The following is a 25,862-nucleotide window of genomic DNA, read 5'->3' on the forward strand; positions in this document are numbered from 1 at the left end:
TACCGCAACGAGAGTTTCAAATTCGTCTCGGTGTTTGTGCACGTGCTCACGATCATGCAAAGGTGATCGTTGACTGGTTGAGTGCGCGACGATCGTCCCAATGTTCATCTTTGACAAGATTTCTTAAATCATGGTACAATGTTTCGTTTAAAAGCAATCACATGCATGGGCAAAAATGCGATGAAACATGTTGTTAACACCTAACCTTCTGTTCGGCTTTAGGGTTGTTTTCGTGTTCGGAATCATTCTGGTTGCAACGTCCAACGCAGTACGATCGGAAGCAGATGCATTTGCTAACAAACGTTTAACAATGGCTGATTGTTTAAGCGGGAGAAACAGGAAACTCTACTACGCCCCGTGGTATTAAGGTAAGCTCGTGCGTAGTTGCGTGTAAAACGTGATTAGTAGCGTAGTAACAACGGCTGGAAGATGCTAATTGTCTACATGCTACCAATACATTCAGGCGCGATTACTGCTCCACCGAGAAACATGGGAGTTGTGTAAGGAACCACAATTTTATACAAGAACGCTCGAAAGACTGTTCGGGAGATCGAGGCCAATGTCAAGGTTAAATGTATGCTCTACACAACCACTTCAAAAAGCGTATAATCAACGGTGTTAAGCATAGAAAACCACGCCATCATACCGCTTCCTGTTGGCGTCGGAAGGGAGCCAAACTAGGTGGGTCGATCCGGGTCAAAGTGTAAAGGCAGAAAAATTCCCCCGGTGCATTTGGGCTGGCAAATTTGCATTCCAAATAAGGTTCGCTGGCGGCAGAGCGCGCGATAGGTGGAAGTTGCTGCCGTTCATTATTGCAAAGCGAAACTCCACGATCACGGCAGCCGAAAGCTTGGACGCGGACACCATCGGTGATCGGGCCAAGTGCCGCACTTCATCACCGCTGCGTGGTAGTGTAGCACGGTACGTGGTGTGCGTCAGCATCTCCGGCCGTTGGCCGTCGCCCGGGTGCAGGGCCACCGAGTGCATCTACAGTTATGGCGTCGCCGGTCGGAAGATGGCGTAGCGTCGGCAGGCGAGGAATTGATTTGTACGACCACAACCGTCGACTGCGACGGCTGATGATGATGACGATGACTATTGCGAATATGATTAACTTGGTTGGCCTTGGCAACGAGTTAGGCAAACGAGTTGTTGCGCATTCGAACGTGGCCGGGGCCGTGAAGCTGGTAGCATCACGTTATCGCTGGTTTTAGATGCGTTTCGCTGAGATCTTGCGGAAGTAGTCAGTTGTGGAGGACTTACAACACTCACGCACAACTAAAACAATAGATGTGCGATAACAAACACTTCACCCTTACCTCACAATGAAAGCTTCATAATACGATCTTCACAAAAAAAACTCCACCAGCTTAGGTGAAATATCACAACCGGAGGCATATTTCACGCGAGTATGATGTAATATGGCGTGCCTCAGGCAAAGAGACACAAACACCAGGGAGATGGCCATGCTGTAATCTTGGTTAACCTTGATGGCATGAAGAATAAGCTGACGAGCATTCATGGTCATCTTTATTTTGTTACTTTTGTACGTTCGATGCTCATGTTCGATGCTTCGGTACGCGAAACCTGATAGGCTTTCAATTTGTATTCCTGCGTGTATGGACAATCAACCGGCCATACATCTCAATTGATGAAGATTGGTCCATGTGTGCATATTGCGATTTGTTTTTAGCCATCATTCTCATTTCGAATTTTCGAATCGCTTCTTCAAACATCGATCCAAATGGTCGAAGATTCGTGTTCGCTTCTATTGCGTAAAAGAAGTGTTTATTAGTACTGCACACATTGATTTTGGCAGCTAGAATCAGCACATTTGTCGTTGTTTCATTTTATAAAATGCACAGAATTCGCAAAAGCTGCAATAAAGGTATAAATGTATTATGTACTTTTTTAATCCAAATTTTGGAAAAAAATGCAAGAATGCTTATTTTACTTATTTTACGCAATAACAAGGATACACTGATTGTGACTGATGTGCTATTTTTAGACACGTAATACTTACTTTATGTTTTGAAAACAGGAAAATTAAAATATGTAAATATGTAAATAAACAAGAGTAGCTTTAAACATTTGCTTTGCATCGCAAATTTTCTAACGAAACATTCAAAGTTTGTGAGATATTTAACGAAGCGTCAAATTTACCCATGATTTGACGAAAGATATCATTGACAACAACCCAGTTTGAAAAAACCGCTTCAAGATTGAAACGTTTCACCGTAGTAACGCGTTCGGCATGCGTGGAAAAAATTCAGTAATGTGGATTTCGCTGATAAATCTTCATAAATTTCCTCGGTAAATTATCGTAAACATTTTCTTTCCAATTTTGTTTTGTTCAAAATAGGTAGATATGGAAACTGACACTTCAACTAATAGCGATGTAACGAGAGAGGTAAGCGATGTGTGAAAGTTTGATAATTATAGAAATATAAAATTCTGCCTGCGCACCAGGTCTGGTATATATTTACCTTTTTTACTTTCCGGAGCTACAACCGCTCCACGGTTTTGGCCTGATGCAGGAGTCCTCTGTCCTCTAAACCGCTCACGGTCGAGCGCCCTCGTCTGCCAACCCATTATCGCGGCCTTTCCGGGTTGGATCGTTCAGTGTCATTTCCATGACGTGACCAGCCCACCGGAACATGGCGAGTATAATCCGCTGTATGACAGTAAGTTCTCCGTACAGCTCACAGAGCTCGTCATCGTAGTAGCTCCTCCATTGTTCTTCCGCACATGCGGGACCAAAAATCCTGCTGAGCTTAGAAACAACAGCGGCTAAGAGGGTTTCGTCAGTTTTGGACAAAGTTCATGTCTCAGAGGTGTATGTGAGTACTGGAACTAGATAAGTTCAATATAGTCCCAGCTTCGTTCGTCGCGACAGGTGTTTTGAGTGGAGAAGTGAGAAAAGAAAAAAAGAAGAAAGAGCGTTCACCTATTTGTACGTTATCCCTGCGTAAATTAGGATAATTATAAAAATATTAAATCTTTCCAGCACACAATGCATTTCACAATATGTTTATTGTTCAAATACGCGAAAACACCACACGCAATATTGATCACTCTAGCTGCTGGCAATGGGCTCACATGGAATATCGTTTTGTTTTCTTTTTCACAACACAAACACATTTAACACATTCGTAAACCAAGCCTAAATTTAGCCATGCGACGGGCAATTGGCAACACATAGATCGAAAGATAGATGTTTAAAAAGCACACCAAGTTTCAAAGCAAATCCAAATACACACACACACACGCGTTATCTTGTTGTAGAGACGTTTTTCGTCCTAGATTCTAGTGCGAATAGTTTAGGTATTCTGATTTGTTTTAATAAGATTAGATCCCATTATGCAAATAGGGGAATAAATGCAAATCACCATAGCAAAGAAGATATTTTTTTATAGATGTCTCATCACTTTTTTGTCGTCGTGAGTCGTCATCTGTTTTCAAATCAAACGATTGATCGTTTGATGAGTTGTGCATGATTGTGGATAAAAAAGCATAGCATATGTAGAGCTTCAGATAAGATCCCTTTGAATAATATCTAAACCATCGCTTAGCGCTTAATTTAAATTAAATTTTTTTTTTCTCTCTCTCTTTCTTCCTGGCATTGTCACTTTAGAAGCAAATGCCCAGAAGCATTTCTACCATCCCCATTCTTCCATTGCCTTCTCACTGGGCTCAGCGTATTCCTTCGTTCTATTGTGGTAACTGATTTTGTATACTAACTTTCCCTGAATTCGATTGTGAAACGTACATTTTACGGAAAAACAGTCCTCACAGAAAAATGTGCATGCTCGCTTACGATCTGAAGCGAGATGGAGCATCGTTTTGTATAAGTTTCGTCCTACAGCTTGCTTCTTTTGTAGCTTTGTTCACTTTGCCTGCTTTAGTGTAAATAAAATGTTTTACTTCTCTTTTGTTCTTACTTGTAAATGGCATCTGATCATCTACCAGTCGACAATATATTTGCTCTTCAAGGACTAGATTGGTTGTTTCGAGTTATGGCCATCGAGAAAAGTATTTCACTTTAAAATTCAACTGGATAATAGATAATAGTTTCTTGTAGTGTTGTTGGTTAGGAATTTTGAGGTTTTATGAGAAAAGGTGGGATGAGATTTGTGCTTCGGCGTATACGTGCTTTTCGCTCCTGTATCGTAACACCATCCTATACACTCGAGAGAACGTTGTGAAAACGGGAATGCTGATGGGTCATGCTGAAATCGATCGGACATCGTACCAACATAACTTATTTGGCCGCTTCCGGAGGACAGTCTGGCTGATTGGAGGGATGGGCTGCCCGAAACGCGGGATGACCTTCCAGTTCACGATCGATACGCAGAATGATTGGATACGGACGAAGATCTACGTGGAAGCGACGAGCATTGAACACTTGCGGCACGAGACAACAGTCGGCAAGGGTGATCTCATCGCCCACGCAAAATTTGCCCGCCGACGTTGAGAGCAGCTTTTCGATCGCTCGGAAACCGCGCGTTATCCAATGCTGTGCCCATTCCTTCTTTTTTTCCTCGCCCACGTGAATGAGCACTATCAGATTTTGCAACGGCTGAACGCCGGATGCTACCACCTAGGAAGAGACAAACATTAATGATCTATCTTTGCAAACCAGTTGAAGTTGCTTCTGCTACATTACCTCGCAGATTTCCCGTACTTTGGCACGCTTCAAAACATCCTGCGGCATCAATGGACGCTGAGGACGCGTCTCCTCGAGATAATACATTATCGAGAGTGATTCGATGAGCGTGTGTCCATCTGAAAGAGAGTAAACAACATTCCATTGATTAATTAATTTAATTGTGAGATCTTTCAATACATCAGCCACACTATTGCCTAGGAAATGCCTCCCATATCTGTTTGGACATATCGCTTTAAAGATTCTACAGCAAACCCAGCTGTTGCTATCACCGCATCAAAGAAGCATCACTATGAGAAACTGCGATAAGGTTACACACATTACGCATTACACTAAAGATATAAGTGACCGCTGTCGATGGCGGCATTTTGGCTCATTGAACCTCGATAAAACATGTGGCCATAAAGCGAGCGGACGGGAATACGATGGATGAAGCCGAAAACAAGACACGATTACTGGTTTATTGTGTATAATCAAAATTTGACTGACCGTTCAATTCCGCTTCCGAGGTTCCGCTTTAGGGCGTCCACCAACGGAAACGTAGAACACTTCGAATTGCTATAGAATTGAACGCGGGAAGCTGATGCACATCAGTTTTCCACCGGAACTTGAGGTGATCGAAAGTGACCACTTGCAAGGCTAGAGTTCTTTTCAACGACAAAAAAGAAATCCACTTGTGCTGTGATCTCCGCAAATATGTGGCAAAAAATTGTTCTAGTGACAGTGTTGGCATCGTTTGCCTGTCAGCAGGTGAGAAAGTAGCAAGAATCTAAAATATGGAGCACCTGTTTGCACTAGTTCTCACTGCCGTTTTTGTTCCAACCTAGCTCGTTTGGTCGAAAACGGTTGCAGTGCCGGAAGCGGTCAAGAAAGTTCTGCCCCGTGCTGACAGTGATGTGCTGATCGAGTTCGATCGGCTGTTTAACCAGCTGCATTACGATGTCGACTACAAGCTGCGCGTGCTGCGCATGAACCAATCGCTCGCGATCAAGAACCTCAACGCACAGTTCATTTCGCGCTTCGGCATTGTAATCACACAGATCCAGGAGGAGAAGTTGCGCGTTAAGGATGCCATCCTGCAGCACGCTCTGGATATCGGCGATACGCAGAATCCGTGCATCGTCGAGCAGAACGATGAGGCCTTGCGTCAGGCGACACAGTCTGCGGCCGATATTAGTCTGGCAGCGGAGTTGGCGTACGCCGATATGGCTACCGCATCGCGCGTTTTCTTCTACCCGCAGGTGCAAGCGTTCCAGAACAGCTCGACTGATTTGCAGAATGCCGTGTTGGAGAAGCTGGGTCGTTCGAACGCCGTCACCGAACTAGACATTACGCTTGCCGAGTTGGCCTACATGTACGAAGGGGAGGAGAACAAAATCGAACGGGTGCTGGCCGGCATAGAGGTGGAGTTGGACAACTTCCAGGAAGTTGTCAACAATGTTCGCCGCGATATTTGGGCAATGTCCGACATGATCGGGCGTAATTTCGTCTTCAACATGGAGTTGCTGCTCGAGGATGCACTCCAGTGTTCATAATAACCAACCCACCGGTAACTTCCCGATTGCCTGGAATTTGCTGGGGGTGCCTTTCATCTTCCGGTGTGTGTTGAGCCTGCTGTAAAAAGATAACGCGGTTCTAGTGCCCCTAACATGGCCGGGACAAGAGTTAAGCACGGGAGAGGAATATGCTGCTTAAATATCGAGATATGACTTCTAATAAATGGTTTTTTAGCAGGCAAAATGTTGTTTTTCTTCCTGATTAAACGCTCTTTTAACCCACACAACAGCCTCAACCTGCCTATCGATAATCTAATCGGTACGATAGCAAAACATCGGTCCTCTCGTTTTCGCCTCTTGATTTGGTAGGTAAATGTAATTTTCGTACTGACGTAAAATCGGTACGACTAAGTTTTGTTCTCCACCCTTATCCCGGAGTGGAATTCAAAATTATATAAGAGCCTTCACAGGGCGGCTGTTTTGATATAGCAATTGTTCCATCACTGCCGCTCATTTCGCTGCTCGTAACCTATAACAAAAGATGAAGACGTTTCCGTCCATCGCGCTCTGCGTTCTGCTTGCTGCCGTGGTAAGTGCATTCAGTCATGGGTGTATGGAACAGAGAGAAAAAAAAATCCCTGAACTAATATTTGATTACAATCCCCTTTTCCAACACAGTCTATCACGGCGCAAATCTCGATGCGAGAATTGACCGAAATCACAGAGGATTTCCGTGTTCGGTTTGACGAGCTGCACGAAGACAAGGATGATTTCATTAGGCTAACGCGGGTGCTGACACGGGCCGAACTGAAAGGGTTGAATGAGGCTACGCTGGAAAATTTGGCCAACGCACGAAACGACGTCGACGAAATCCTATTTGACACCCGTGAGGAGATTGCAGCAGCCATCCTTGTGCCCAACGCGAACGAACAGTGTCTGCTCGGTCTGGTCGATACGGTCATTGCGGAGGGACGCCGTGCTGGTGAAGGTATGAGCTCCTGTGCCGCCGACAAGATCGCCATCAAGGAAGGACTCGGTGATGAGTTCCGGGCACTGTCCAACACGCTGCAGCGCATTGCGACGGCTGCGTCGGAGTACACGCTCTACACGTTCGCCATCCACAACTCGTTCGCCGAACCTGATGAGCACGTCGAATGGTTGGAGGAAAACTACGACAACCAGGTCTCGTTCTGGAACAATGTTGCCCGTCCGGAAGCGCAGGAGGATCTGGACAATCTGGAAATTAACCGTCCGGCCCTGATTGAGGAAAATCGCCTCTGTCTAAATGCAGTCATTACTAGCCTCAACACGGCCATGAATACCGTTCGTGGACAAATCAACAACTGTTAATTGCAATGGCATCATTGCAATCCTACTGTCCTGAGACTTCTCCCATCTTTTACTCCTTCCTTCTGTATGTACCGTAGTGAAACAGTTACGAAATAAAACAGTAACGTAATAATGGGCTTGACGCATAGGACAACATCACAAAGTTCATTCTGGGCGCTACCCTGCCGAACGGGATTAACCTTGCACACCACACGCGATTAACAAATCGCAACGTTAATTCTATTGATCACGCTATCGGATTGCCGATGGTTAGCTAACAGATTAATGGACCAATTGCAAGCGGAATTGAGATAAGCCAAGGGCACCGATACAACAATTACACGTACAGCAAAACGCGCGTGAACAGAATAATTGAATTGGCTTTATCAAATTGGACGATAATCAATAATCATCGGATGTGCATGACGAAGGAGAAAAATGATTTCCTTATCACACACACACACCGCAATATCTGAGGAAAACGATGGTAGGTCCCGTTTTGTGCTGATGTGGATTATTGCCGGTCGGTGTTAGTTCCTCCTTTTGCGAATGACACGTTGGCTTTCTCAGTGTTAAGATAACAACAGATAGAGTTTCTCGTGACTCTAATGCGCGATTCATGGCTCTAATTTTTGCATTTTGGAAATACAAAAAAAAAGCGTGTGTTATTTGACTCTGCAACCTTTAATCTGTTTTGGATTGCCATGTTCCTTTTTGGATAGGGATAGGGCCCAGTGCTGTATTGTTAGTGGAGCCGGTCTTCACACGACAGGACCGGTCCAAAATCCCATCAGGACCAATCCCCCGTACGCAGGACTGACTCTCCTGCTATGGGTAAATGAAGTCAAAGAAAGCCAAAAACAGCAGGACTTGACCTCTTGAGGTTGTTGTGCCGATAACTTAACCAACACCTAGTGGTTCTGGTTATGTAAAACTTGAATTAGCCTTAGTTGAACAATCAGATCGACGGATGGGTGACACCTCAAACATATCGTTTCCATTCATTTAAATTCCATAATTTCAATATAATGAGCGCCCTACAGCCGTGCAGCTTCGCCGTTATTAAGAGAATAAACCCTATACAATCAAAGTTTGATCTTTTCCAAAGATCTTTTTTGTTCAGCTTTTACACTACATAGAAAAGTCTTGTCCAAGGCTGAGCTTTTGTTGCAATTATGTAATTCTACCCATCCGTTAAAAATGTATCTATTTTTCTCCTGTACAAATTATTTCTTCTGTGACAGTTTGTACTGCAAGTTGCGCAAATACATGGGAACAACAAGATTTATCTTTTATAAGAAACTTGATAGAAACACATTTGTCGGCACCGTGTGTTATAAAACAAGATTTAATCGACCAAGATTATAAGCGATGCGCATGTCTCATTGTCTTATCGATGTTCTTGGGCAACTTAGGCATGCCTTTGGTAACAGTCGAATCTTTTTATATTATTATTTCTTAACGATGTATTCCTGCAGCTGCTTTACAGGCACGACGGGATCCGTGTACGGATCGAATCTTCGAAAGCTTGCTGTCGCTCCACAACTACCTGCAGACACTCTGCATTATCGGCAACGATCAACGGACGGTTGTACTCCATTGCGTCCAGTTCGAACTGCATCAGCGGCAGAGCCTCCTCGTTCCAGGCACGGTCCGTCTCGTCGAACGATTCCTGCAGAAACTGGAGGTGGCGTTCCGGATCGGAAACGGAATTTTGGCTCACGAACGTGTAGAGCGTCGTCTCGGCGATCGAGTTGGAAAGACGTTGCAGTAGGTCGAGGAACTCGTAGAACGATGCGGGCAGTGCATCCTTTGTGTCAGTTGTTCCGGCAGAACAGCTGCTGATTTCCGCTCCAAGCTGAACCTTCTCAGCGACGATTTCGTAGACCAGATCCAACAGGCACTGCTCGTTGTGGTTGCCCTCCACAATCAACAGACTGATTTCTAGGCGCACATCGTCAAACCCGTACTCAACAGTGTTGCGTGTTTCGCCGAGATCGACCAAAACTTCCTCGTTCATTCTGCGAACTGTGGCCCACAGTCCAGTACGGGCAAATTGTAGGAATTGATCCTTTTCCTTGTGCAGATCATCGAAACGGACGCGATAATCTTCGATCGCTTCGCGCAGCTCCTGGCTGCGGGGTTTGATGGCCGTTTTCGATGGAGCAGCGCTAATGGAACTAGCCTGAAATTTTAGGACATACATTACATGATGTTTATACAGTGGATCGTGTCGCTTTTGCTTGAAACAAGTTAACTCAGAGGTGATGTCGATCCTGTTCAAGCAATTAGGACACGCTACTGGGCAGTGCAACAACTCACCATCAGAGCGCATGCTGCGATAAACACAAACGTAAAATTCCACGCCATTTTGTAGACTGCTGAAGCTTCCTTCACTTCGATACTGCACGCAACCACTAAATTTGACTAATTGCAACCGCGGCTACCAACACCGGTTGTTTATATCAGCAACGACGGAAGCGAAGGAAGCAGATCAAACTGTATAGTTAAGTTAAGCCGACCAGTGTACGATTAGATTGGAGCAAGTTACACTCAATAATCGTTTCTTTTTCTTCCTGCTTCAATCATGTCCAGATGTTAGCCCCCAGTTTACGACAGTTCTCTGAGCACCTGCTGATGGTGACGGGTCTTTGACTCAACAGTTCTTATTATTGACCAGGTGTGCTGGTCACTCATTGTCTAGTGATAACGCGATCGACCCTCATGCGATTAAGGAATTTTATCCTGCCCTCGTGGTGAAACAATAATAATATAAAGGTTTTGAGAATTTGGTTCATAATTAAAATTGTCTGACATAATTAAACCACAAATATTCCGAAACAGGTATAAGTGCACTTCGTTTTGTGGAGTATTTTTATAAGCCTGATTTGTATTTGTAAAATAAAAAATGCAACCAGGCCGAATTTCTGACTTTACATAGCTAGTCAGATTCACATCATCATAAAACTGAGTATGAGTTTGACCACTTATAGAGCTGAAAATCGCAATAAGAACACCATTCACCTGAAATTGTTTGCAACCGTTCAAGATGGTAAAGCTTTTACAAACTACGGTCTCAACTCGTTTTCCAAACAGATGTCGCCAGCGTAACGTTATCGTGTTCATGGTGACGTTACATCGGTTACCCTCCTCAGTAGTATCGACCATCTTTATTACACTGAACTGACCATAGCTAAACCAGTGAAAATTGGGGCCTTTGTAGGTGGCATTCGACAAACATTGTCGCTTTTGATATTTCTTATTATTGCGCCAATACAAGCTAGCTGGAATCTCTTACTATCTAGAAACACAGCGGTCAAAATTCAACGTTTGGTAATCGTATTATCGTTTGCTTATCGTAGCCACCGGATAGGTAAGTGCACGGTTTTATAACATCCGTTCCGCGCGTCATGAACAACACAGAAGCATTATTATAAGCATTCATTGGCTTGAAGGGAACGGAAGTGTAGTACTACAGCAAAGAAAGATGTTTCGAAGCACGATCATCACGACGTTTGTTTTCGTGTATTTGGGCCTTGGCCCGGTACTCGTACGATCGCTACCTTCGTTCGTGTTCTTCCAGGAGCAGTTTGGCAACTATTCACAAACTGGTGAGATCCTGATGCAGACTAAACGCAGCGGAAACTCTATGGTAACGTCCCAATTCAACATGGAACTGGTGAGACTGCTGGGTAATGCTACCGTTGAGCTGAGACAGATAGCGAATTCTACAATCGAGACGATCGTCGGTGCTGATGCTATCGACGACGAGTGCCGGGCGATTGTGAATGATCTTCGCTACATATACACCCTGTTCAGTGAGATGGATGTGAACTACTGTGCCGCAACTGCAGTCGACGAATTGAAACCTTGGACATTGGATCGCTTCTTCCGCTACGCAGACTATGTGCACAACGAGTTAACGCAGCTAACCTACCGAGTCTCACAGGTGCTTGCGACATACAACAAGATCAGCGAAATGGATCGTATCGACGCCCAGCTGCAGCTGTACTACGAAGACTTCAATTACATCTACAACAGTTACCAGTTTATTCTAACTGCCGAGCTGGAGCGTTTCGAGGACGTGGAGCATCCGGTGCGACAAGCGCTTTACGAGTGTCTCGATACGGCCGTCCATTGGCACGCAAGTGACATGGAGTACGTGCTCAGCTATATTGACGATAACTGTGCAGATTTTCTACGGGACTTGTAAATTTAAGTTAGCTTAACCACCACTCCACGTCAGATGAAGAACAATGAAATAAATGCGTTGAATTGAATAGCTTGAATAATCGCCAACTGTTTGGTATATTCTACCAGATACAAAAGAAGGGTAAATGTAGTTTGAAAATTTAATCATTTTTCTACTTCTCTTTTTTCCTCATCATTGGGCACTACTGATAATCTACCAAGACGGAAGCCTTACAATTTACAACATCTACTATTTATCGCCTTCTTATCAGTGGGATACAACCGTCTGGAAAGAACTAGATTTCAGCGGGCTTGTGGTGTTCATGCCAGTACTCAGCAGAGAATCGACGAGTAGTAATATGTCAGTTCACATGTGCAACATTGTTACGTGGTGCCTAGTCCTTGCACTGGGATGGCAAGTTGTCTTCGCAGTACCTGAAATCGTTAGCTACCAGGACCGGTTTGCGAATCATTCAACGGGCGGCGAACAATTGATGCAAGATAGAAGGAAAATAAACTCTGCTGCAACCCGTCAACTGAATGAGGATTTGCTGCGAATGCTGGCCAACGCTACGATCATGATCAGGCAAACAAGTAGTGAAACGATCCAGCTAATAAAGGATGCTGACATTACGGACGATGCGTGCAGGAACATAGTGTTGGATCTGCAGGATTATTACACGTGGTACGCGGTTGTTGATATGAAACAGTGTGTCTGGTACACGGCCGAAGATATGGTACCGTGGACAACGAGCAGATTCTTCCGTTATGCGAATTACGTGTACACACAATTAACGCAACTGACGCACCTTGTAGTGCGGGTTCTGGCTAGTTACAACTCGTTAGCACAGATTTATACGATCGAAAATCTCTTGGCGCAGTACTATGACAACTTCAGCTGGATCTATAACAGCTACCAAATTATACTAGACTACGAGCTCGAGCGGTTCGATGATCCGGAACACCCATTAAGGGTAGATCTGTATCAGTGCCTTGATACAATAATGATGCTTTACTTGTCCGACATGGAGTTTGTGATCGATTATGCGAATTTGTACTGTTGATACCATATCAGAAGTGAATGATACATACTACAAAAAGGACGAATTGAAAATAGAAACATAACACAACAATTCGATAAGGTTGAGTGAAATATTTCAAATACTTTCAGCCATATGTTCTCAACACAATGCCTTTCGAGAGGGATCGAGACTATGTTTCCTTCAACTGATCATGGAATACGTTCTTTCTATGTTATTTGAACAATGGTTGCAAAAATGTTGATGAATATCACATATAAGTCTATTAAATATATCACTTAACAACTGATGAGGTATTTCATAATTAAATTTCAACCCTATTCCCATATGAGAAATAGCCAGGTAGGTTAGTGCATTGGGGCGCACCGGTAAGTTAATTTGTTTTTAGAATCTTAAGTTTACAATAATCCCTAGAAGATCAACTACAAAACATTCTCTCTTATATTACAAGATTATTTTGTCCCATTCGTAGAAAAGGTATGGAAACTATGAGCGGATACCGAAACGGAAAATTAACCACTGATCAGATCTACACCATGCGGCAAAGATGGCGGAGCAGCAGCTTCACTAATACCTTCTCTTCATTGACTTCAAGGCCACATACGACAGCATCGCCAGGGTAAAACCTTACGACGCAATGAGCTCTTTTGGAGTCCCGGAAAAACTTACCAAACTAGTACGAATGACAATGACCAACGTCGCATGCCAGGTGATGGTAGATGGTAAACTCTCAGGACCCATTGCTACATCCAAAGGTCTGCGCCAAGGAGATGGGCTAGCTTATCTACTCTGCCACCTAGTCATCTCCTCAATCCAGATCTTAGCATTCGCTGATCATATAGAAATCATTACGGCTCTTCTACGCAGCAGATCCCAACCAAATTGATGGTTGCACCACAAGCGGCTTTGCTAACAAATCCTCATCGTCCAAAATATCTCCAATCTTGAATCAAAGATCAGCACCGAAGACGGCTTGGTGTTGGATCGAACGACCCTCTAATAGCAATGTCATGAGAATTTAACGGACTGATGGAATACTTTGAATTCAATATTTAGACAATGGATGCGATGCCCGGAATAATTACACTGTACAAGGCCTAGATGTAACTTAATATATAAGATTAATATTATAAGACTAGTGAAACCTTTATATGGCGGATTATTATTGGAAATACAAGTACAAGTACGCGCTAGGACGCTGGCTGCCAATCAGTCTTTCTACAGTCTGAAAAAACTTCTCTACTAAAACAAAACCAAAGCGACGAACGAAGCTGGGACTATATAGTACTTATTATACTATACTGTGACTATATAGAACTCTTTTAGATTTTGATTTATTTAGGTTAAAATGTCGACATGACAAAAAGTTTCTTAAAGCTAAAACTAACTAAACCTATACTTAAACCGAACTCATGAAAAATCGCAACACGGTTACGTAACAGAAATTTCTCTCCCTCTCTCTTCTTCGCGTTGTTGTCGTTGTCTAGAAGTTAGTTACCTTCTAGGTCATGTCTACTATTTCTGGCTTACTAGATTTAATTTTACCACGTAGCCGAATAATCAGTCTTTACTAGGGGGGATTGGTCGGGATGGATCAGGATAGGATTTTGGATCGGTCCTGTCGTGTTAAGACCGGCACCGCTAGCAATACAACCACCGGTAACAGAAGTAGGAGATTAAATAAACGACAAGAAATAGGAAAAACGAAAACTTTCGAGTTTACATTAAAGAGACGGTTAAGGAGGATTTATAAGAAAATATTGTAATCGAAAACATTGTAGACACATGACATTAACATTTCTAATTGCTCTAAATAATGGATCATTCTGACCATAACGAGTCATACGATTAGACACGAGAGACAGGACGAATGCGTAAAAGGCGGGCGGAAAAACACAGAAGGAGCATCAATAGCATGCATGAGCAAATTAGCAATGAAAATGACATACGCATGAAGATAGCAAGATTGAAGCTCCTCAAGGTGCAAACAATTGGTAGCAAGTATTGTATTCAGGTATTAGCAGTGGCGGATCTAATGGTAGGCGGAGTAGGCGGTCGCATAAGGCCCCGTCGTGTGGGGGCCCCGGAAAAAGCTGTTTGATAGGAAAAACTGTATGAATTGTGCCAGAAATGGGCCCGAAAAGCGTCGCTTCAACACTCTCCGGATGCTAGAGGGGCCCCGAAGTGTTTCACAAGGGGCCTCTGGAGAAAGTCCAGAGAAAAAAGAAAAAGAAGACTGCAGAAAGTCCCCCCGGTCAACAGTTATCAAATATGGTCAGGAACAAAGATCTCCGCACCAAAAAACAACTCTGAGAAGAACAGTGGGTGCAGAAACTTCAAGAAATTAGAGTGCGTTACAGATCCGGAAGTTTTACCAAACGATAACAGATCACCGAAACAACTTCAGAGCTAAGGTGACCTGTTGTCGAAATAAGGATGGAGATCTGATCAGTTACCAGCTAGAGAGTCCACTAGCAGACAATATCAAGCTACTGCCAACTAAGCATTAACGAAACCCGAAAGGCCATCCGTCGGATCAAGAATAACAAGGCACCAGGCACTGAGGGAAAAGTAGCTGAACTGATCAAGAATGGAGGTACAACACTAGAAAACGAAATTTATCGAATTATTACTGTGGAATGGGATCGATGCCTTGTGATCTTCCTCTTGTACAAGAAGGGAGGTAAGCTAGAGTGCAGCAATTGTATGGGTATTACGGTGTTGAATACCGCCTACAAAATATTCTCCTTTATACTACAAGATCGTCTTGTCCCATTCGTAGAAAAGGTAGTTGGAAACTATTAGAGGGAATTCCGAAACGGAAAATCAACCACTGATCAGATCTTCACCATGCGGCAGATCTGGGAGAAGAGATGTCGGAGCAGCAGCTACAATCCTTCCATCTTTTCGACTTCAAGTCCGCTCCAAATAAGTCGTCTACATGGCCAGAGGAGGCGTGGTCTAATTTCAGATGGAAAGATAATAGAGTGGAGGAACGAAGCGATTGCAGCGCCTGATGAACAAGAAAGAACGTTTATAACGAACAAAACAAATGTACATGGGATTGTACTTTCACGAAAAGAAGAATTTAAAGAGTCATCAGTGTTAACAAATCAAATATAATTTTGATAGAATTTACCTGCATGATTCCGAACTCCCGCAAAATTAAGTTGGTGATGTATATTAGGGTCGTTGGAGATGTGCAGGAGCAGTTCGTTAATTACTTAAAAAGTGGTGATATACTGATGCCGACTAAACGCGACTGAAATTGGGGCTTAATGTCCCAATACATCTTTGAAACGGCGTAACTACTACTCTCGAGGTGCGACAGGCTGTGATTCCTGCGATCGAGACGACCGTTATGATATCGATAATGAGTGTCGAGAGATTCCATGCAATTTTTGCTTCGTATTTTACCTGTTCGGCAAGAAAGAGGCCCAGTCCAGAAGTAGATCTAGCAACGATAAAGAAACATTTCGTTGACGTCGCGTCTAGGACGCTGTAAAATTATCGTGCTTCTTATCTTTATCATCAGGTAGGTTATTGTTGGTCGATAGAATTTGCCTTACAGTTGAATACTTCCCGTCGGTAAAACACGTCAGGTTGCAAATTTATAGGTTGCTTTAATTATTTTGAAGCAAGATGTTAAGGTGGAATTGGAGACTTGTGCTGTTTACGTCAATCCTGCTCTGTGTTTTTGTATCTGCATCAACCGACGAAGTACCCGCCATTGTACAATACCAAGAATGGTTCAGTGAGTATGCCATCATATTGGAAAATATGATGCACATTAAACGGCAGGCCAACTCCAACACCACACTCTACTTCAACAAGGAGCTGGTAAAGTTGTTAGCTAACGCCACGATCGAGATGAGATTGGTTGACAACACGACGGAGAGTACAATTAGCCAGTCCAGTTCCATTACTCAGCCATGCCGCCTGCTAGTGTTGGAAATATTTAAACTTTTCCGAACGATCGGACAAGCGGAGATGCAGGGTTGTGCAGCTTACGCTACGGAACTACTTCGCTATTGGACGAACCAACGTTTCTTCAGCTACGCTAACATTGTCCATCGTGAAGGGACGGAACTAACACATCGCGTTAGTCTCATACTGGAGCAGTACAACAAGATCACACAAATGGACAATATCCTCGACGTGCTGGCGGAAGAATACTACGCGTTCAATAACTTCAACAATGCGCTTCAAGAGGTATTAAATAGAGAGTTGGATCGATTCGCGCCATCGGATCATCCACTACGAGAAGGTCTGTTCGATTGTCTAGATACAACCGTGACGCTCCATCAACTGGACATGGAGTACGTTCTAAGTTATGTGGATAGCGGTTGCTTCAACGTAGCACACGCAATATGGTGAAACATTCGACAATATACATGGTGCGTAATCCATGCGCGCAAGATTACAAGAAGCCTTCCAGGCCAGTATTCCGATAAGCAGTGAAACATATCACTTATTGAAAGCTGAGGTGTGCATTACAAAAAGTAGCATTCCATATCAACATCTGTACGTTATTCCCGTGCGAGAATTGACTTCCTCATCTTCTTAGATGACGGAGACCTTAATGACGCACATGAATAAGCAGACCAGGTAAGCAATACACAGGCGGGCAACGTGTAGATAATTTTCTTTACTACTCGGAAGTTTACAACCAGCCAGATATAAGATTGATATTGGGCGGTACTTCCACAAAATGAGCTTATCTTGATACTGGTATAATCCGTCATTATTGCGACGCATTTCGATCGTCATTTCAGTAGTCGTTGGTCTGCATAAGGACTCGTGTCTAGGGGGAAGTGTAAAAAAGTACAGTTTCTGTTGCAAAACGATGCGTTCGGTGGCGAACTTGTTGGTCCCAGTAGCTCTGCTACTTTCTTCCGGCTACGTTGGTACCGCGTTGGCCAACTTTCTCGTCGAATACAATGATAATTTTTCGGAGCTGGCACGTGATGTTGAGTTTGAGCTGCAGCAGAAGCGCCAGTTCAATGGACAACTGATCCGGGAGTTTAATCGCGAGTTGTTGCTCGAGTTTGGCAGCATGGTTCCACGCATGCGTCTGGCCAGCCAGGAATTGGAGATGTACATTCAGAATCGGGATGACATTGATGACGAGTGTCGCGAGTACACGTTGAATCTGTTCGAGCTGTACCGGATGTTCCAGGCGTTTGACATTCAGGACTGCGCATATTACGCGTTCGCTGACCTGCGGAACGACGCACTTAACCGGTTCCTACCGGTTGAACGATCTTACTCGAGAGAAAACTACCGGTCCATCAGCCAGACAGTAATCACGCTTGGTCGCAATAATGTGCTAGAACAGGATGAGGTGCAGGCCGAGCTCCAAGAGGAATTGGAGTACTTCTCGACGTTACGCGACAGTTACCGCACGATGTTGAATGAGGAGCTGGATAAACATGGTGACGATGCGTATATCACAATCAATCGCTTCGAAGATTGCCGCGATGAGGCGTTCTACTGGCAGGATAGCGATATCGAGTACGTAAAAAGTTATCTGGACGATAATTGCTACTTGTAAGGCAGGATCGTAAATGTTGTGCCATGCGCATTATCGGTTTGGCAATAAAATCATAAACCGTTCAGAAGCACATGACCGCTGTGGTAGTTGTTTGAGTTTGAAAAAGATGACCTTCTCCCATATTGGTTTGGAATTTCTTTCATTACAGCGGTACATCAATTAGTGTCTAAAAGCTACACGTTCGGGACGACAAGTGTAGTTGGCAATCCGATGGTAATCCGGAGAATGGTGACAACATGGCTATTGACGTTGGGTGCTCTTGGAACCGTCATTTTTCCGCCATCGGCTGTGGAAGGATATCTTCTAGAGTATCAGGATGAGCTAGCCAACATCAGTACTCAGGTAGTGCGCGAGGTAACCGTCAGCTGGGCTGCCAATAGCGAGCTGAATGGACTGTTCAACCGCAGACTCTTAGCGCAAATCGGAGAGGCAACCATACAAATGAGGTATCGCGATGAATACGTGGCGGAATTGTTGGAAAATGAACGGGACAGTTTAAGCGAACTATGCCGCGAATCTTTAGAGGAATATTTTGCCTTTTATCGCCTATTGTGGGGCGTAGATTTGCGCAATTGCATGCAAGAAGCTTACCAGGATTTGGAATATGATAGACTGGACCGGTTCCGTCCCCAGGCTTCTTCCGCACAACGTATCATTAAGACGGCTACTTATCAGGTCATCCGCACCCTGTCGATGAGCGATATTTTCGACGAACAGAGCATTCGCGGAAAACTCACGGAAGAACTACAATCGTACCAAAACACTTGGGATTATTATGAAATTACGCTGCGAGATGAGCTAAATCGGCATGACGTAATCGTGAGTGGTACGATGGTACGGTTGGAGATGTGCATCGATCGTGCACTGGTTTATCAACAATTAGATATTGAGGTGATAGAGGAAGAGATAGAAACGAATTGTAACAATGAAATGAACACGATTCAGCAATAAATGTTATGTATGCGAGCTCGAACTTTGAAACAAATAGAATTCTGTACCGCCACCAGCGGCGGAACAAAATCCCATCCGGACCAAACCTCCGTACGCAGGACTCACTATCCGGCTAGGGGTTAAAAAGAAAGTCAAAGAAAGCCAGCAATGGCAGGCGTCTCTCGACCTCTTGAGGTAGCCGTTTCGATAAAGAAGAAGAAGAAGAAGAATTCTGTACCAAGTGGTTTTCATTGAGGATGCGTAAATAATTTCATTTTTTTTACCGTGCGCGCTTATCATTCGACACGTATAATCGTTTCAACCATTTTTCTATATTGTAACGAAGATAAGCACAGTGGCGGCAATACGCAGATTAAATGGTAATTAAAGTAACTGAATAGCGTTCGTTTTGTTGGCTGTAATAAAGTAACAAAAAGCATGGGAAGGTAGATTAAACCAATCGCTAATGCCTGACAGTACTATACTGTCCTCCAATAATCATACATTGTGTACAAAATAAAAAAACATGTTTCTGTCCCAAAAAAGTGAAAACATTTCAACTCTTGTAGTGGCAATTCTTTTCACCACTATATCTTCAATCGGTTGCAACCTTCTGGTCTATCAAACCAAATTCGCTAACCAAGGACAAAGTATAAACTTTCAAATGGTTCAAATTCACGACAACCAACGAAATACTTTCACAAGTGTTACTAGCATTGCATTGAAGCTGATCGGACAGACGATTCTTGCTGGTCGCACCAGAACAACGGAAGTCTGGGACTTTATCGAATCGTTTGATGGTGATGTTTCATCTCGCGAAGCATCTTGTATCGAAGAAGCACAAACCGCTCTTTCAGTTTACTCTCAACTCTTCGGTGATGATATCTCGCAGTGTAACAACTATCTCGATGATTCAATAGCGGAACAACACAAGGATGAATATATTATAGCTCTTTTCACTGCATATCGGTTGGCCACTGAAACCATCGGAGGAGCTTTGCAAGTATTGGAAGAGAAAAGTGATCCATTTGAACAGTCAACAGCTTTACACCAGCGCCAGACTATTCTGGAGGAAGCATGGCTTCTTTCACAAATCGAGCTGGAATCAATCACCAAACGGAAAGATAAGGCGTATGATGATGCACTGTACAACTTGGAACTGTGTCTCGCTCAGTGTGTTCTGTTTTTCAATTACATGATCGCTTACGTAAAAGATGAACTGGAGGCATGTTTCAGAGAAGAAAATTAAGCAATAAACACTTACCGATTTGCAGTGCAGGGACTTGCTCCATTGGATTTACCTCTCGATACTCATTACAGTGCTGTTCGCCTCCGGACTTGATCAAACTGATCGGCTTAATGTCATACGGAATCTCCTTTAGATTTAGAGCTATGCGCACACGCCAGGAACAGGAACTGCGCCAGTACGAGTACAGGATGGGCTGCGATTCGGGAAGAAGATCTTCGTTAGACATGCTGATTTGAACACTTCTGTACGCAAGGAACGATTTAGAATGAATGCGGCTACTAGCGACTGTTGCTTCAATTCCGAAGCGATCGGAATGTAGCCGGTTTGTCCAGAACTGGTTTTTGTTCTAATCTTTATTGTAATGAGCTGACCACTCTGCTAAAAACAGGCACCGCAAACAAACCAGTTGATAAAGGTATCACATGATGTTGTGTGGTTTGCCTACGTTCAAGGGGTTTTTGGGCTAACAGGTGTTAGATGTCTGTAATCGGTGTCTCTTGCTTACCTTCGACATCGCGGATAGCGACATCGAGCCATGGAACTTGGAGTAATTAATTTTGAAGCCGTATGTTGACAACTGCAGCAGTGGAAACTGTTTCAGGGATGCTGTTGCCGCGCCTAGCGCACTGTATACGGGAGAGTGTGACGATTGCCAACAAAAAGGAAGCGAAGGATTTGGAAGGATTGAACAGAAAAACAAAAACCACAAAAAATGGGAAGTATAAATCAAGAGAGGAAAAAACGGCGTTGCCAATAGCGCTCGCGTTGCAGAACAGAATATCCTTAAAAACTCACTACTTTTTTGGAAAGAACGCACAAATAGCCGGCATCGTTTGTTTACGCTTTATTATTGCTGTCAACCAACTGTCACAGACCAACTGCACAAGGTGCTGGAAATGGTGGCCAATTTGGTCTTTTTCACAAATTGTGTTTTATATTCTTTTTCATGCATTACCCATGGAATTATCAATGGATTGGAATATCATAATTATACAAACTTAGTAATTAACAGAGCAAGGCATCATACAATTAGTTGACCGATATTATATTGGAGAGCAGCCACTGTGCCTGCACTTTGGCAATTGTCAAAAGTTTGTTGTGTAACTCATGTTTGTTTCTAAAAATCTCGAGAATCCGGCGAAACCGGAAAGGATGATGAAATTGTGTTAATTTACTGTAAAGTGTTTGCTAGGAACAACAAATATTCAGCAGTGCATTAACATTCACTTCCACACGAGCAATACATTGCACCAATATGGCAAAGTACATAGCCCAAATCATCGTGCTTGGCGGCCAAATCATTGGAAAGGCTTTCACGCGAGCTCTGAAACAGGAGATAGCAGCATCCCAAGAAGCGGCAAAACGTGCTGGTGGTGGACAAAGGGGACAAGATCGTGCTGCGGCCAACCTAAGGACTGGTAATGTGGAATCACAACGGCTCGCCAGAACCATGCGTTTACACGTGTTCTTTCTCGTCTTCCCGGTAGGCATGACTCTTGAGGAGGCACAGCAAATTCTCAACGTTACAAAACTCGACGCAGAAGAGGTGAACAAAAACTACGAACACTTGTTTAACGTAAACGATAAATCCAAGGGTGGATCGTTCTATCTACAATCTAAAGTTTTCCGCGCTAAGGAACGAATAGATCAGGAACTGAAGGAGGCAAAGCCACCGGAAGGTGAAAAGACGGACACCGGTACGGGGAAACCCGAAACGGCACAGTGATCAGTTATGCCTCGTTGCAGTTTACAATCCCACGAAAGTCATGTTCACTGCAATGAACACTGTTAAATTTATAAGTAAACATGTCTATTTAGTGCAACAAATGGTAGATTCAGCAGATTCATAGTAGCTCTCTTGAGAAATCATCGTATCATCCAGCTACAGCTCCTCCTCTGATTCTTCCAATGATTTAAATATTCGTTCGTCCTGCACTTCCAAATTTAGTGTTTGTTGATTGATTTCTTTTGTGCTGCACGTGGCTTCATCCATCAGGGGAACCGGATTCGTGGTTTTAGCTGATGCTATTTCAACGCTAAGTTGAACATCGCGAGATTTAATTTGAAGTTCCTCAACCTGTATGAAGAAAGATGCTTTGACGAAACTAATCGGCTGTTGCGATCTAGACACGGGTTCTTACCACCAGTTGGTTCAGTTCATGGTTGATTTTATCGATCATCATTTTGAGCACAGTCTCCGTTTTCTTCAACTGCCGTAGCTCTTTTATCAGGGAAGAGTATTGCGTGGAAACACACATATTTTGTTGATCCAGTTTTGCTATACACTTGAACGAACGAGTTTCCGAATCTTTGTCACTTCCAATTTGGCTATTGATGTGTGTTCTTTCGATGGAACGTAAACAAATCGTATTTGACAGCATCGCACGGCAGTGTTGCCAACTTGCTGTTGGTTGGTAGATTAGAATTCAAAATATTACTGATTGTTCTAGATTATCGTACAAAACGTAAAATACGATATGAAAAACTATCTCAAAAGAACCAAACAAACTGATAAATGATACGATAATTTTTATAGTACACAATATTGTTATTAAAGATCAAGAAGGGTTCGCATCATTGACGGTCTAACCCGTTGCTATGGTAACGCATAATCTCTGCTACAGAGCACGTGAAAGCTCTTGATATATAAAAAAATCTATATGATCGCTGCTGGTTGATCGTTGATAAAATAAAATAACCCAACCGCACACAACATTTTTGTTGCAACCATGTATTGTTTACCTCGTTTACCAAAATTGGTCCCTATGTTTTTTTTACCGGGTATATCGCATACGCATCCCATTGCGCCTGTCTGTTGCGGGACCTATGTTAGCTTCGCTTCATCCATGCATTTGTCAGAAATTGTTGTACAAGACATTCAGCAAGGACCGCTCTGTGCCGTTGTCCGCAGTATTGTCTTTTTCGCTAGTGCCATATCATGCTGAAATGATATTGTTAAGAACAATCAAAGGATATTCCCAGTGACACTGATAAAATGGTTGGCCTAACGACGGACGATATGGTCGTCCGGACGCAACAACAGCAGCAACCGTCTCCGAACCGACATTTAGGCGGTGGCCAGAGTGAGTTTCCAGTGTTTATCCCCCCGAGAAAACGACAGACGGGAAAGAAATCCAACCTTGGCAATCATATTGACCACATCGTTAACATACAGGTAAACTCTCGACCTAAAAATCGTCAGTCGTTTATACCGCTTCGAAATCTTGAGCGTCTTCGTTGGGTGGGTCATCTTATTGCTTTTGTTATTGCATTGAATATCCTTTCTTCGCGTTAGTATTGTAGTATTGGTACAATTGTTTTGACGTGCAGGATGGTACATGTGTCTGTATGCGTGTAGGTGTTTGTTTTGATTGGAAACCGGTAAAATCACCATACTTCCATATCTTGTTTTAAAAAAACGCAAATAATTCTACGAAAGGTCATTAATCTCAAACCCATTTCCTACAGGGTACGCGCAAAGAATGGGATTTGACGCCGGAACGTGAAGACTGCCGAAGAAATAAGCGATGGAATAGTGAAGAAATCATCGAGATAAACAATAAAGGGCCGACATCGAACGGCACCAACGAGGACGAGGACGATTTGAACGAGTTGCAAAACTTTCATCCGCTCAAGGATAGCTCCACCGTTACTCCTAGCAGCATCTCCGAAAGCAGTCTCGACCGGAAATCCAGCAAATCGGCCGAACTGCTTACCGGAGGCAGTGGGTCGAAGCGTTCGAAAAAGCGTGTCAACATTCGGACAGATTTAGATGAAATCGGTCGGCGTCGTTCTCCGTCTGCAATTTGTAATTACGAGGATTTGGAATCAGGCGAAACGAGCGTCCTTAACGCGGACCTGGACCAGCACAGTCTTGAGCGGTACAATACGAACCGTTCGTATGCATCGTCCACCGATAACTATCTTACAATGACGGGTACGATCAAGCGCGGACGCAAGAAGGGACAATCGATTGACGTTCAACTTAACATTTCCCGCGAAGAGCTGGAGCAGATCAGCAAACAGGCGCTCGCCGTACATGGAGAGTCTAATCGAAGCGAACGGAGCTGCTGTACACTTCGGACCGGTGTGCACATTCTACTCCTTTCACTCATATGTCTGCCGTTCGTAACGTTTACGACCGGCATCTATTCATTTTACATGGGCACCGTGACCTGGTATAACATGTTCACGTACTTTAACGAGGAGCGATCATACTGCCATAAGTTGTTGATGTCACCGCTACTCATTCTGGCCTACCCTCTCGGCATTGTACTGTGTACGGTGGGGCTTGCACTTTACGCAGGCATCCGGCAGATCAGTTTCCATTTTAGAACATGGATCAACGAAATAGCTGACATCGAGAAAGGTTTTTACGGTTGGCTGTGCTCCGTTTTACACCTTTCCGACTGCAGTCCGTACGAGGTGGTTATACTGACTGAGATCTGTCCTACAAATTCTCAAATGACCGGAAACACGACCGGTGTCGATGGAGTCCCAGTCGGAGTAAGGGTGCATCCTAGCGACGGACGGCTGCAGGGTGAATCGACGCAAATTAATTCTTCCACCGAAGAGCTCTCGGTTTGAGCGGACCCAATATCGTGAAGCAAATATTTGTGTTAAAAGACCCTTTTTATCTACAGTACTTAAATTGCACTAATTCGCTTAGTGTTTACTCAACAAAATTGCTGAAAATAGTTACAAAGGGTTAAACAACTAAACACACATCATTAGTATTGTGAGAAAACGCTTTAAGAGTTTGTATCGGCTGATATTTCAAGGACGGCATCAATCAGACAAGGTATACTAACTATTTTAGTCTAGTCATTCTTTTTCTAGTCATTCCCGCCATTCGTATGATACCAGCAGTGTAACGCTATCATGGATAAAGTAGGAAGAACAATTTCCCTCACCCTTTAGTCAAATTTGGTAGAAAGGTGCGAGGGACCAAACTCTCTACTATAAGGGAACAAAAGCAGAAAAAACAAGTCGAGGCTAAAGAATAAGTTATTTTTTACGTCTACTGCCATATGTGTTCCGCTTTCTATTTAATCTGGTAGCTTTGTTCGGTAGCTATTCATTAATTTTTATATGTAATATTTGCTTTTACGTGTTTTTTCAATCTCTATGATACTATGGAAGATTTAATTGACTTAAAGAAAAGTAGAGCAAGAAAGCTAGGACATGATCTAACAAAAAAAGCATTTAAAAACAATCTGAAGCGATATTGAAGTACAGAATACGATAGACTGTGTAGCTCACATTTGCAATGAAGGTGTGCAACAAGCTAAAATCAAATCATATTTAAATAATACGACAAGACTTTACATAACTGACCGAACCGGGTGCTAATCAGCTATATCGTTGCATTAAATTAAAAAATCATCGGATCATTCCCAGCTAGCGC

The 25,862-nt window shown here is 43.4% G+C and overlaps 7 protein-coding genes across 7 annotated transcripts; 4 read left to right on the forward strand and 3 right to left on the reverse strand.

Annotated features, from left to right (window-relative positions):
* Window positions 1–4,261: 4,261 nt before the first annotated feature.
* Window positions 4,262–21,285, reverse strand: LOC128719326 (probable maleylacetoacetate isomerase 2). The gene is made up of 5 exons (XM_053812951.1): window positions 21,251–21,285; window positions 20,961–21,081; window positions 20,471–20,648; window positions 4,667–4,785; window positions 4,262–4,600 (listed from the first exon to the last, which is right to left on the reverse strand). The coding sequence occupies exons 1-5, from the start codon at window positions 21,283–21,285 to the stop codon at window positions 4,262–4,264; spliced, it is 792 nt and encodes a 263-aa protein (XP_053668926.1).
* On the forward strand, window positions 5,363–6,201 carry LOC128719327 (uncharacterized). Its single transcript, XM_053812952.1, has 2 exons — window positions 5,363–5,416; window positions 5,494–6,201. The coding sequence occupies exons 1-2, from the start codon at window positions 5,363–5,365 to the stop codon at window positions 6,199–6,201; spliced, it is 762 nt and encodes a 253-aa protein (XP_053668927.1).
* Window positions 6,704–7,512, forward strand: LOC128719330 (uncharacterized). The gene is made up of 2 exons (XM_053812954.1): window positions 6,704–6,751; window positions 6,841–7,512. Exons 1-2 carry the CDS (start codon window positions 6,704–6,706, stop codon window positions 7,510–7,512), a joined length of 720 nt encoding a protein of 239 aa, XP_053668929.1.
* Window positions 8,975–9,861, reverse strand: LOC128719328 (uncharacterized). The gene is made up of 2 exons (XM_053812953.1): window positions 9,814–9,861; window positions 8,975–9,676 (listed from the first exon to the last, which is right to left on the reverse strand). Exons 1-2 carry the CDS (start codon window positions 9,859–9,861, stop codon window positions 8,975–8,977), a joined length of 750 nt encoding a protein of 249 aa, XP_053668928.1.
* A 425-nt stretch (window positions 21,286–21,710) lies between the features above and the next one.
* LOC128719561 (mitochondrial import inner membrane translocase subunit Tim16) lies at window positions 21,711–22,181 on the forward strand. Its single transcript, XM_053813187.1, has 2 exons — window positions 21,711–21,873; window positions 21,943–22,181. The coding sequence occupies exons 1-2, from the start codon at window positions 21,711–21,713 to the stop codon at window positions 22,179–22,181; spliced, it is 402 nt and encodes a 133-aa protein (XP_053669162.1).
* A 156-nt stretch (window positions 22,182–22,337) lies between these two features.
* Window positions 22,338–22,713, reverse strand: LOC128709255 (uncharacterized). Its single transcript, XM_053804243.1, has 2 exons — window positions 22,597–22,713; window positions 22,338–22,532 (listed from the first exon to the last, which is right to left on the reverse strand). Exons 1-2 carry the CDS (start codon window positions 22,711–22,713, stop codon window positions 22,338–22,340), a joined length of 312 nt encoding a protein of 103 aa, XP_053660218.1.
* Window positions 22,714–23,450: 737 nt separating this feature from the next.
* Window positions 23,451–25,042, forward strand: LOC128708755 (uncharacterized). The gene is made up of 2 exons (XM_053803735.1): window positions 23,451–23,630; window positions 23,924–25,042. Exons 1-2 carry the CDS (start codon window positions 23,451–23,453, stop codon window positions 25,040–25,042), a joined length of 1,299 nt encoding a protein of 432 aa, XP_053659710.1.
* Window positions 25,043–25,862: the final 820 nt, after the last annotated feature.

Source organism: Anopheles marshallii, chromosome 2 (genome assembly GCF_943734725.1).
Source record: "Anopheles marshallii chromosome 2, idAnoMarsDA_429_01, whole genome shotgun sequence".
Classification (NCBI taxonomy): domain Eukaryota; kingdom Metazoa; phylum Arthropoda; class Insecta; order Diptera; family Culicidae; genus Anopheles; species Anopheles marshallii.

Coding starts and splice junctions, on each gene's coding strand:
- LOC128709255 (XM_053804243.1), bottom strand. CDS start 22,713: ATGTGTGTTTCCACGCAATACTCTTCCCTGATAAAAGAGCTACGGCAG. Junction 22,533..22,596: donor ATGAACTGAACCAACTGGTG/GTAAGAACCCGT, acceptor TTCTTCATACAG/GTTGAGGAACTTCAAATTAA.
- LOC128719561 (XM_053813187.1), top strand. CDS start 21,711: ATGGCAAAGTACATAGCCCAAATCATCGTGCTTGGCGGCCAAATCATT. Junction 21,874..21,942: donor TGCGGCCAACCTAAGGACTG/GTAATGTGGAAT, acceptor TCTTCCCGGTAG/GCATGACTCTTGAGGAGGCA.
- LOC128708755 (XM_053803735.1), top strand. CDS start 23,451: ATGGTTGGCCTAACGACGGACGATATGGTCGTCCGGACGCAACAACAG. Junction 23,631..23,923: donor ACCACATCGTTAACATACAG/GTAAACTCTCGA, acceptor CATTTCCTACAG/GGTACGCGCAAAGAATGGGA.
- LOC128719328 (XM_053812953.1), bottom strand. CDS start 9,861: ATGGCGTGGAATTTTACGTTTGTGTTTATCGCAGCATGCGCTCTGATG. Junction 9,677..9,813: donor TCGCAGCATGCGCTCTGATG/GTGAGTTGTTGC, acceptor CTAAAATTTCAG/GCTAGTTCCATTAGCGCTGC.
- LOC128719330 (XM_053812954.1), top strand. CDS start 6,704: ATGAAGACGTTTCCGTCCATCGCGCTCTGCGTTCTGCTTGCTGCCGTG. Junction 6,752..6,840: donor GCGTTCTGCTTGCTGCCGTG/GTAAGTGCATTC, acceptor TTTCCAACACAG/TCTATCACGGCGCAAATCTC.
- LOC128719327 (XM_053812952.1), top strand. CDS start 5,363: ATGTGGCAAAAAATTGTTCTAGTGACAGTGTTGGCATCGTTTGCCTGT. Junction 5,417..5,493: donor CATCGTTTGCCTGTCAGCAG/GTGAGAAAGTAG, acceptor GTTCCAACCTAG/CTCGTTTGGTCGAAAACGGT.
- LOC128719326 (XM_053812951.1), bottom strand. CDS start 21,285: ATGCCGGCTATTTGTGCGTTCTTTCCAAAAAAGTA. Junction 20,649..20,960: donor CGCTATCCGCGATGTCGAAG/GTAAGCAAGAGA, acceptor CCCGAATCGCAG/CCCATCCTGTACTCGTACTG. Junction 4,786..20,470: donor AGTCCCTGCACTGCAAATCG/GTAAGTGTTTAT, acceptor ACTCTCTTTCAG/ATGGACACACGCTCATCGAA.